The sequence below is a fragment of the Eptatretus burgeri genome, chromosome 2 (assembly GCF_056783735.1).
Source record: "Eptatretus burgeri isolate ZD-2024b chromosome 2, Ebu_testis_v1, whole genome shotgun sequence".
Taxonomy (NCBI): domain Eukaryota; kingdom Metazoa; phylum Chordata; class Myxini; order Myxiniformes; family Myxinidae; genus Eptatretus; species Eptatretus burgeri.
Genome location: NC_140962.1, coordinates 22849153 through 22860962, shown reverse-complemented (window position 1 = coordinate 22860962; position 11810 = coordinate 22849153). Strand labels below are relative to the sequence as shown.

General features: G+C 44.2%; 1 protein-coding gene across 1 annotated transcript in view; it reads right to left on the bottom strand.

Moving 5' to 3' along the window:
• LOC147031592 (phosphatidylinositol 3,4,5-trisphosphate 5-phosphatase 2A-like) overlaps positions 1–10046 on the bottom strand; it is a 138025-nt gene extending 127979 nt beyond the window's left edge. Inside the window, exons 1-2 of the mRNA XM_085865643.1 lie at positions 9931–10046; positions 6782–6890 (exon numbers count right to left, since the gene is read on the bottom strand). Of these exons, the coding sequence (XP_085721769.1) occupies positions 6782–6890; positions 9931–9970 (149 nt within the window). The 5' untranslated portion in view covers positions 9971–10046. The remainder of the gene's footprint in view (positions 1–6781; positions 6891–9930) is intronic.
• Positions 10047–11810: the final 1764 nt, after the last annotated feature.

Below are 11810 nucleotides of genomic sequence, written 5' to 3'. Positions count from 1 at the left end.
TCTTTGATACTGTGGTCCCAGCTCTCTTCAGGTCATTGACCAGGTCCTGCCGTGTAGTTCTGGGCTAATCCCTCACCTTTCTCATGATCATTGAGGCTCCACGAGGTGAGATCTTGCATGGAGCCCCAGACCGAGGGAGATTGACTGTTATCTTGAACTTCTTCCATTTTCTAATAATTGCGCCAACAGTTGTTGCCTTCTCACCAAGCTGCTTGCCTGTTGTCCTGTAGCCCATCCCAGCCTTGTGCAAGTCTACAATTTTGTCCCTGATGTCCTTAGAAAGCTCTCTGGTCTTGCCCATTGTGGAGAGGTTGGAGTCTGATTGATTGAGTGTGGACAGCTGTCTTTTATGCAGATAACGAGTTCAAACAGGTGCAGTGAATACAGGTAATGAGTGGAGAATGGGAGGGCTTCTTAAAGACAAAACTAACAGGTCTGTGAGAACCAGAATTCTTACTGGTTGGTAGGTGATCAAATACTTATTTCATGCAATGAAATGCAAATTAATTATTTAAAAATCATACAATGTGATTTTCAGGATTTTTGTTTTAGATTCCGTCTTTCACAGATGAAGTGTACCTATGATAACAATTACAGACCTCTACGTGCTTTGTAAGTGGGAAAACCTGCAAAATCGGCAGTGTATCAAATACTTCTTCTCCCCACTGTGTGTATGTGTGTATATATATATATATATATATATATATATATATATATATATATATATATATATATATATATATATATATATATATATATATATATATATATATATATATATATATATATATATATATATATATATATATATATATAGCCTCACTACAATTCATGGACTGGTGTTTGTTTGTTTGTTTGTTTGGCACCCTCCTCCTACAGTTCTGGGCTGATTACATGGAGACTTACATCATAGGATCAGCATGACCCCAATTAATGTATGGGGGTGTTTTTATCTTTGCCGGTGGTCTTTGAGAGGGGGACACATTGTCTATGTAAATGTGTATTGTGTAACGCCACCTCCAAGTGTGGGAGGGTATTACATATCTTCACCATTTACAGTGGAGTACAGTATTCCTATCCCCACGTTTTCCAGTGCAGCGAGGTATGTTGACGTATAAGTAGTCGGTATGTTTTTGCTTCATCCACGTAACCCTGGTTATTATTTGTTTTTTTGCGTATACAGAGCTCTCCGTTGCCTATACACCACCAAAATTAAGGTAGCGTCAGAAGAACATGTTGCATGCTCGGAAGAAAAATCGCCCACAGGGCGGGTACTCTGCTGGTAATATATAAAGAAGAAGGCTTGTGTGTTTGTTTATGCATTCGCACCCTGCAGGAACCAGTGCAACAAAACTTTGCATGGTCTCTTCTTTCCTCCAAAGGAAGGTCGATGGCTATGTTTGGATAAAAATTTTTATAAAAATTAAGAAAACAAAACCCTAAAATCAGGTAATTGGTATTCAGACCTCAATTGGGTCTTTTGCAAATACACCCCCTGTGTTTTTTTTTCTCCCTGGAAGCGATTGAGTTATATGTACATATGTTGATATTGTAGTGATTTGTTGTCACCAACACAAATTCAATCACTATAGTGTAGACACGTGTGTCTGTAATTAAAAAGATTGCTTTACACAGGTTTATTACAACACCTCCGCGTTCAGGCCTCGAGTGAGTGATACTTACATTCTACCGTGATTGAGTAGTATGTATTGTGAAGATCATACATTGAGGTCATATAATGTACAGTATGCAAGCTAATAACGTAGACTGTGTATTCCCTTAGTACATTTATCCCCTACCTCTAATCCTCCCCGTCTCTGTATGGTCCTTTTGTTGCTTTTTTAAACTTTAGTCTCCTGCATCTGCGTCATGAAGATCAACATCGTAAGATGTCCCCCAGAGCACTTATGGAACTTCCAAGGGAACACTTCTGATAAGAAATATCTTAACCTACCTTACTTGCATTATAAATACTGCCAACTCCCCAAAAAACAGACCAATGATGGTCATAAACAAATCAGATGCAAAAAGAATGGTGGTCGACAAGTCACTTGAGACTCGAGTGTACACGGACTTGGGTTGAGGATCAATGTGCAAGACAAGCAGCCTCCAGGTCAGCTGAGACTACAGAGCAGACACAGACTTGAATTGATAATCAACATGCAAGACAAACAGCCTCCAGGGTAGCATGTTTGGGCACCCTTTGAAGGTGAAGCATTTCAATACAGGTCCAAGCGCATTTTGCAATGCCCGAGATTGGTAATTCATACAAAACCATGAGGCCAACATTCCCAAATTGTCATCCAGGAAACATTTCAAGACATATTACATTGAATTTCCCAAGGCAATGCCAGGTACTTCAGCTAGTACAGGGTCTGCCAAAAGTCATGACTGTATTTGCATTGTAAATTGTGTTGAAGGGAATGTACTCACTGTAATTGTTTTTCTGTTGCAGGTTAACGCTAAGAGTTGAATTTATCATGGATAAGTGGACACGTCAGCAGAGGGCACTGATTGCGGAGCTGTACTTCTGAAATGGTTGCAGGGTTGTGTATGCACAGCGTGAATTCCGTAGAGCACGTGGTGTGAGAATAGCACCAACAGACAAAGCCATAAGGAGATGGATGACAGCATTCCGACAGACTGGTTCAGTGGCAGATGCAAACAGGTCATTGCCTTTACAAGTCAGTTCATCAAATTTGTGCCCTGCGAGAGCTGCCCCGGTCAACTGTAAGTGCTGTTATTGTGAAGTGGAAACGTCTAGGAGCAACAACAGCTCAGCCACGAAGTGGTAGGCTACACAAGCTCACAGAATGGGACTGCTGAGTGCTGAAATGCGTAGCACAGAAAAATCATCTGTTGTTGGTTGCAACACCCACTAACGAGTTCCAAACTGACTCCGGAAGCAGCGTCAACACAAACACTGTTCGTCGAGAGCTTCCTGAAATGGGTTTCCATGGCTGAGCAGCCGCACACAAGCCTAAGATCACCATGCACAATGCCAAGTGTCGACTGGAGTGGTGTAAAGCTCACTGCCATTGAACTCTGGAGCAGTGGAAACATGTTCTCTGCAGTGATGAATCACATTTCACCATCTGGCATTCCGACGGATGAATGGTCCCTTTGTTCCAGTGAAGGAAAATCTTAACATTATGGTATACAATGACATTCTAGATGATTCTGTACTTCCAACTTGGTAGCAACAGCTTGGGGAAGGCCCTTTCCTGTTTAAGCATGGCAATGCCCCCGTATACAAAGTGAGGTCCATACAGAAATTGTTTGTCGAGATCGGTGTGGAAGAACTTGACTGGCCTGAACAGAGCCCTGACCTCAACCCCAACGAACACCTTTGGGATGAATTGGAGTGCCGACTGTGAGCCAGACCTAATCGCCCAACTTCAGTGCCTGACCTCACGAATGCTCTTGTGGTTGAATGGAAGCAAATCCCCGCAGCAATGTTCCAACATCTCGTGGAAAGCCTTCCCAGAAGAGTGGAGGTTGTTATCGCAGCAAGGGGGGGGGGACAAACTCCATATTAATGCCCATGATTTTGGAATGAGATGTTGGACGAGCAGGTGTCCACATACTTTTTGCCATGTAGTGTGTATATAAACATGAATACACACACACACACACACACACACACACACACACACACACACACACACACACACACACACACACACACACACACACACACACACACACACACACACATTGAAATTTATATTTTGGAGGATGGGTGGTTGTAGGGTGAGAAATGAACAAAGCAACAAAGCAAGAGCACATTCACCTTTTGATGTGACCCTCGAACAAAGCAATCCCTGTGCATGTTTGCAATTACTCACCCATGCCCAAGGGTGAGCAATTGTGTTGATGTGCAGCACCAATATCCATCTTCCCCTCTATTCCCAATGATACGAGGTATCAATTCAATTCAAGTTTAACCTATCTCCTGTTTCTGGAACTACAACCTTTTTAGGGGGACATGCATTAACTATTCTCTTCCTCAAATATGCTGGGGTTGCAAGTGTGTGTGTGTGTGTGTGTGTGTGTGTGTGTGTGTGTGTGTGTGTGTGTGTGTGTGTGTGTGTGTGTGTGTGTGTGTGTGTGTGTGTGTGTGTGTGTGTGTGTGTGTGTGTGTGTGTGTGTGTGTGTGTGTGTGTGTGTGTGCCATAACTTTTATACCATTTGAACTTTTGTCATCAAATTTACAACAATCATTTATTATGAGAATATGAAGAAGACAAATTAATAATGTCAAAGGGAAACGCTAAAATGTCAAACTGCAACGCCTCACTACAATCCTTGCTTTTGAATACGAGCTTTCAATTTACAACACTTGGCAGAACTTCTCCTTCGTCTCAATTGATGAAATTTAATTTTAAAGATCTTAGGTTAATTAATGCAGTGTTCATTCTGATGTCAAAATGTTAATCTTAGACAACAGACTGGGTTGAATAAATTGTTTTCCATAAATCATTAATTATTACTTGCAAAATCAAAGATCTTTCAAGTATATTGGTCAGTCGATTTTGTTATTCTGTCTGTCTGTTGGATTCGCTATATATGCTAGATATCCCTTATTGTCAGGTTTTCCGTGTGTGTGTGTGTGTGTGTGTGTGTGTGTGTGTGTGTGTGTGTGTGTGTGTGTGTGTGTGTGTGTGTGTGTGTGTGTGTCTGCAATGCGAGGCTCCACAGCATGAACCAACTTCGATGAAACTTTGCCAACATGTGCTGGGAATGTGCGCGTTTGAATTTCGTTGCCAAGCAACCACCCGTTGCTGTGCAGCGGCTGAAAAACCGCGTACAGTATTTTCAATACTTGTCCTTCAGTTTTGAATGTAGAGAAACAAGACTTCGGAATTAAACACTTCGAGATATTTAGAAAATTTTACTTGAGCCGATTTTTGATTGAGGTTTTATTTTTCAAATGGTAGTCCTTCAAAAATCTGGTGTCTATTCACCATCATTTTTTATGAGGGGCTTAGGAAAGTGGGCGGAGCTTATGGAAAGTGGAAGTGGTTGATGAAAAGTGGGAGTGGCGTAAGAAAGTGGGCGTAGCTTATGGAAAGTGGGCGTGGCTTATGAAAAATATTGTGTGGCTCAGGAGGTGTGGTCAAATAAGAGCATTGAGAGAAGTTTATCGGGTTTTCCGTGTGTGTGTGTGTGTGTGTGTGTGTGTGTGTGTGTGTGTGTGTGTGTGTGTGTGTGTGTGTGTGTGTGTGTCTGCAACACGAGGCTCCACAGCACAAACCAGCAAACCGATTATTTTTCAAATGGTAGTACTTCAAAAATAGGGTGTCTATTTACTGTCATTTTTTATGAGGAGTGCCAGTTGGCAAAATACGCAATAGGAAAAATCTTGTCAGGCAGAGGAACAATTGTATGTGAACCAATACGTCTTGGCAATGAATCTTCGTCGGTGGATCGGTCAGAATGAAAAGCATGGTATCCAGCGCTTCGATCCTAGCGAATCCCTCGTCGCCTACCGGCTTGTCTGTTTATCTGTTTGTCTGTTTGTCACCTACAGGTCACAATTTTAATTCCGATCTTCACTAAACTTTACCACATAGTAGAGTTTGTCAAAATGAAGAAGCCTATTGTCCTGAGGTCAAAAGGTCAAAAGGTCAACATAGGCCAAAGGTCAATAACTAAGGTGGTCTTTCTGAAACCCTCAATTTTCATCTCAATGGCTTGAAATTTGAAGAGGAGTTGCATATTTGGTCATTTAATTCAACCACCAATTATTTTTGAGGTCAAATTTGTTTTTGGGATTTTCCAAGTATCGAGCTGTTAGGGTTAGTGCAATTTTGTGCAATTTTTTGCACATTGCAGAAAATGTGCAATTTTTTATTTTTACTCGACAGCTCGACAATCTGCTTGTTGTTCCTTTGCAATCAATGGGAAGGATTACTTGAAGGCTCCTTCGATCACCGCCGATATGTCTAAATGTCTCGCAGCTCTGAAAACGGCATAAAACAGAAGAAGACGAAGAAGAAGAGGAAGAAGAAAGGGAAGAAGAAGAGGAAGAAGTGGGGGCAGAAGAAGAGGAAGAAGAAAGGGCAGAAGAAGAAGTTCCCACTTTCTCCATATTCAGTGAAGCGATGGGTGTAATTTGAGAGACCAATGGTGTGTTCCCACAGTCTAAGAGTCTGGAAGGAGGGAGCAATGGGGTGGGAGTAGGCAGGAAAAGTGTTGGGATGAGATGGGGGAAGGGGTGTAGTGGGAGTCCAGAGGGAGGGGGGAGTGCAAGGGGTGGGATAGGAGTCCGGAAGGGGAAGGGGTGGGGTGGGAGTCCGGAAGGGGAAGGGGTGGGGTGGGAGTCCGGAGGGCGGTGGAGTGGGAGAATGTGGGAGGGAGGGGAATGGGTGTGGTGGGAGTTTGGAGGGAGTGGTATGGGGTGGGAGGAGGGAGAGGGAGCAGTGGAGTGGGGTGGTTGGAGGATGGAGGGGAGGGGTGGGAGGCGGGAGGGGAAGGGGTGGGTGGCGGGAGGGAAGGGGTGGGAGGCGGGAGGGGAAGGGGTTGGAGGAGGGAGGGGGAAAGGGGAGGGGGAAAGGGGAAGGGAAGGGATGGGAGGAGGGACCCGGCAGTGTTGGGAAATGCTGGGTACCTTTGATAAATAACACTGAGATGTTCCAACCTTTTCTTTGGAGCATGGCAGACGAAATTTTACCATTTGTTGAAAATATCTCAACTGAAATATCAGACAAACAATTTCTGCAATTGTAATAATGACAATTGGTCAATGTTGCCGGTTTAGGGCGTATTGTAGGCTTACAGTAGGCAGAGACCGTAGGCTCCAGGAACAGTTTCACTCCGACGTAGTAAAAAGGCACCATCTCTACCATCAGCCTGCAACAGACGCTCAGCGGCGAGTCGTGAGCACTCTGCTTTGAACCATGGATGGTTCGACATGATGAGAAAAGGAAAAAAAAATTAACGAGGGGTGGGGATTGTTGGAAGAATGAAATGGTGAGCAGGTAGAGAAAGAGTAAAGGGGAAAAAGTGGAACAAAACAAAATGATAGATGAACTCGATGAAAAGAGCCACAGAAAGAGAATTCAGAGCAAGTGGAATGAAAAATGGAAGAGTGGAGTTTTGAGTATAAAAGGGGCATCAAATATGCGACAGTGAGTGGAAGACAAGCTGAGATCAGCCGAGGGTGGGGAGTTAGGGGGTAGGGGAGGGCTCTTGAAAGTGAAGAAGGAGACACGGATGGAGACTGCAGTTTAAAGAATCAAACAATGAGAAAAAGGAAGTGCAAAGGCCAATGCAGACTGAAGGCAGCGAAGTTGGATCCTGTTCATTTTGGGCTTTGTGGGCGGGAATTATCTGGGGAAGTGAAGTGTCAGCTCGAAACTTGTGTTAGACAGAAGCAAAACCCTCTCGCTCACTAACTACCTTCACGTATGTCATCAATTCACACGTTTATTCGCCAAATTTGATGATTAACACAAATAGCAGGATATAGGTACACAATGGCCTGCTCATGGGGTTTCCTATGAGATACAAAACTCCCAAAGGAAGGCAGTTTTCAGTGGACAAGACAAAGCACGTAACCAACGTTATTTGTTCAGTTATATGATAGTTACAAGTAAAATACAGTGTTCTCATTGTAGTGGTTGCACGAATGATGAAACGTTTAGCAACCGAAACAAGCAACTTTTAACTGCATACAAAAAAATGTCACTATAGTGGAAATAAATATTAATAATTCCAAGCCAACTTCGGTGTCTGTTGTACCTGGGGTGGAGGGGGATGCAGGTGTGTGTGTGTGTGTGTGTGTGTGTGTGTGTGTGTGTGTGTGTGTGTGTGTGTGTGTGTGTGTGTGTGTGTGTGTGTGTGTGTGTGTGTGTGTGTGTGTGTGTGTGTGTGTGCGTGTGCGTGTGTGTGCGTGTGCGTGTGCGTGTGTGTGTGTGTGCGTGTGTGTGTGTGTGTGTGTGTGTGTGTGTCCAGACCATAACTTTTTTTTTAACCATTTGACCTTTTGTCATCAAATTTTGAACAAGCCTTTATTATGAGAAGACCAATTAATAATTGGGTGAAAATGTCAAAGGGCAAAGTCACAGTGAGTAGACAGCCCATTAACTGCTGTGCTGCGCTGTGCTGTGCGAGGCAGTGGATGTTTTTTTTTGTTCTTTTTTTTTTAATTTGAAGTCGCTTCCATGTTTAATTATTTATTTATTTGCCACGAGCAAATACAACCCATCGCTTTGCTTACAAGACTATTCAGAGGAGAGAGAAATAGGGGAGGGAGAGAGAAGAGGGAAGAGGAGCAAAGAACAGTGGGGGAGCAAAGGGGGGAGTGAGGAGGCGTGTGGGAATGAGGAGGGAGTGGGGACGTGGTGGGGAGCTCAGAATGGGGACAGCGAGGAAGGGGTGGGGAAAGCCATGCCTCACCACACATCACCATACACCTGAGAGGGGGTGGGAGCGAGGAGGATGGGGGAGAGAAGAGGCGTGGGGGAAGGGGGGAAGTGGGGAATGCACATTTGGTAGGGGGACTTGAGGGGAAGTGGGGGGGGGGCAGTGGATGGTCCCGTCTGCCAGCATAAGTACAGGATTGAATGAAATGGGGTATGTTTAAACAGCACAATCAAAGGGGTCAAACTAAACACTGCCCGGACACCGCCTGGAGACCACCCGGAGATGTCCATAGGAAGTGAAGGAGGAGGAGCTTTGGGAGGAGGTAAGCATGAGGGGAGGGAAAGGGAAGTAACGGTGTTTTCCTTCATTCATCACAAAAGCCACACCGGAGTTCATGTCTTTATTTAATTTCCACACACCTTTTACAACTACAATGGGATAAGCTCCAGAATGTCTTAAGCTGAGCTGAATTTGAAGATTTAAACTGCAGAATTGATCCTTGCAGTAGTTTCAAAAAAGTGTTAATTTGTCCAATTTGCACATTCTTTGAAATCCCTTCCTCTCCTCGACCTCTGGAGAGTTGTATGGTGGTGGAGGGGGTTTGGGAGGAAGTGAGGGGAGGGGAAAGGGAGGCAGTATGAGGGGACGGGAGGGAAAGGAAGCGTGATGGGAGGGAAAAGGAAGACAGTGAGAATGGAGGGGAAGGGAAGGCAGCTGGGAGGGGAAGGGAGAAGGGAAGGCAGCATGAAGGGAGGGGAAGGGAGAAGGAAAGGCAGAGTGAGGGAAAGGGAAAACAGCATGAGGGGAAGGGAAGTTAGCCTGAGGGGAGGGGAATGGAAGGCAGTGTGAGGGGAAGGGAAGGGAAGGCAGCATACCGGAGCATTACCGGGGTGATAAAACATGCCCAAATAGCAACATTTTCTACTTAACCACCGGATTCAATATAAAACTGAGCAGGAGCGTTTAAAACCCATGCTATCTACCAAGCAAATGCCTGCCTGCCTGCATGTATGCTTGCTTGCTTGCTTGCACATGAAGCAACCTTTGCACCCCTGCGGTCGTCTCACTCCAAATCAGATTCGTACATACAACACTCTGGAGAAGCCGTTTTAAGATTAAAAACTAAACTATTAGTCCTTAACAGCCCCCCCCCCCCCATACACATTCCTCCAACCTTCTCAAGGTCCATGCTAACCATGCACGCACACCAGCAATATATTCATCCCTTCATTCGTACACGTGCACAGATTCTCACCAGCACGCTCAACAACTTTGTCCACACGCGCACTGCACAGCACATCCCGTGTGCCTTCAGTGCTGCAGCATGTCCGCTCCCCAAGTGACGAAGCACATGGTTTACAAGACGGATATTTAACATCCACGACGGTGCCATGCACCACATGTCTGGTGACAATTTTTGTCCGCACGCCCATAAAGACCATGCACCCACCACACACACACATAACCAAGTACACAGGCATGCACACATCCCCGTGGAGAGTCCCTTCACAAACCCCAATGTACCCATTTGGACCACGTCTGTGTATGCTGTCTACATACCTCTTGGTGCTTGCAGCAACTGCTGGCTGCACCTCCCCATCAGGACATACCACCGGCTCCCACTGCACAGATGCGCTTTCCTGTGGAGTTACGTGTGCTTTCCTGTGGGGTCACACATGCCCTGCGTGCACTCTCCCTTGTATGTGCCCCAACGCCTGAAGTGTCACCTTCTCATTGCTTCCCACGGCAGTTACCATACTTCACTCAACGTCCTGTGATTTCATCTATTGTTCTACCTGTCTGCCAATGTGGACTTGTACTAGCCTTCACCAGCAGAAGTACTTTCTCGTTATGCAGCTAAATGCTACGAGCAGCTAGGACATGTTCTGAGCTTTCTTGTCACCCACAACCCAAAGGCAGTACGTCAACAATTACACAAACTTTGAAGAAAAGGTGAAGCATGCAGGGATTCAAAATCAATATTTTGGAACAAAGCGAGAGCTGTATGATTATATAAGTTGGAACCCTGGTCGAGTTAAATCAGCCCAAAATTGCAGTGACACGATCATTAAATAACTGCCAAGTTATAGGCATCAAACAAAGGTTTATCCTTGTTAAGATATGATATAAATTTAAAAATAATGCGGCCAAGTTAGCTATTGTCGATAATAAACAATGAAAAATTGACTAAATGTTCCCCTATTGTAAAACTAAACAGCTGGTCTCATGACAAGGTGATGATTAAGCCACATATTCAAATCAATAAAGCAGATGAGGAAACAAGACTTACACTGCTATTGGATTTATTTCTAACTACCATCTGACATTTCATTGTGCAGTATATACAGTAAAATGAGTTGTGCTGCCCACTGAAAATAACCACTATACACTATACAGTGCGTCCACAGGAGACAATAGGTGCCACTTGCTGGTAAGGTAAGGTAATGCATGCGGCTGCTTGCAGTGAATATTGTCAATCTCCTGGGACCAGTCATAACCAGCTGTGACTCCCTTGTAACTCAATAGCTGAGATGTCTGAGTAGTTCAGCACTTGACATCCAAAAATATATTACCAATCTTAGCAGCAGTAGGTGCTTGTGACCATATGAAGGAAAGCACCAGGATAATTGCATCACAAAATGAGAATTTCATTCGGTAGAGCGCATACCTCGACCAGGCTGAACAGTTTACATTTTGCATCCCACTGAAAGGTCGCATCTAAATCCGGACCTTAACCAAAATCGAATCGACTTGTTCTTGTCACCTAACCAACACATCCACTTAGTTTTGTCATAACTCGTCTTCAGCTTTTTGAGATGTCATGCAATATAGTTTTTGGCCCCAATCTCTCAATGGTAAAGAATCACTTTTAAAATTCTTGTATCCGGATCCAGATCTTTACCAAAGTCTTAACAATTCGTCCTTGTCACACACCCAACCTGTCCACCAAATTTAGTCTGAATCCGTCCATAACTTTTTGAGATATCCTATTTTGGGATCAACCCCCGTGAACCCACTTAGATCCCCGATTTTTTTTATGCCCTGAACAAACGTTGGTACATCACGGGTCTTGAATGTTGTGGTCAAGTTTTATCGGAATTGTGTGTGTTGAATTGAATTTTGCTGATTTCCCACTTGAATTCCTCTTTCAAAGAACATAGTCCAACACCAAAGCGTCACCTCCACTATGTCCAATTGAGATCGGGGGAGTGCTTGTCACACTCCACATGCTTTTATTTACCCGCCGATCACATCACATCACATCACTTGCCTTCTGGTTGAATGGTTTGCATTAGTGGGAACAATTATTTGGGTGGCAGAAGGACAGTTGTTCTTTGTGGATTATGCGGTTTTACCATGTGAGACATAATCTGTGGTGAAGCTCACTATAACAGTCAGGAGGTGCGTCTGATGTGTGTGTATATGTATATGTATGTGTA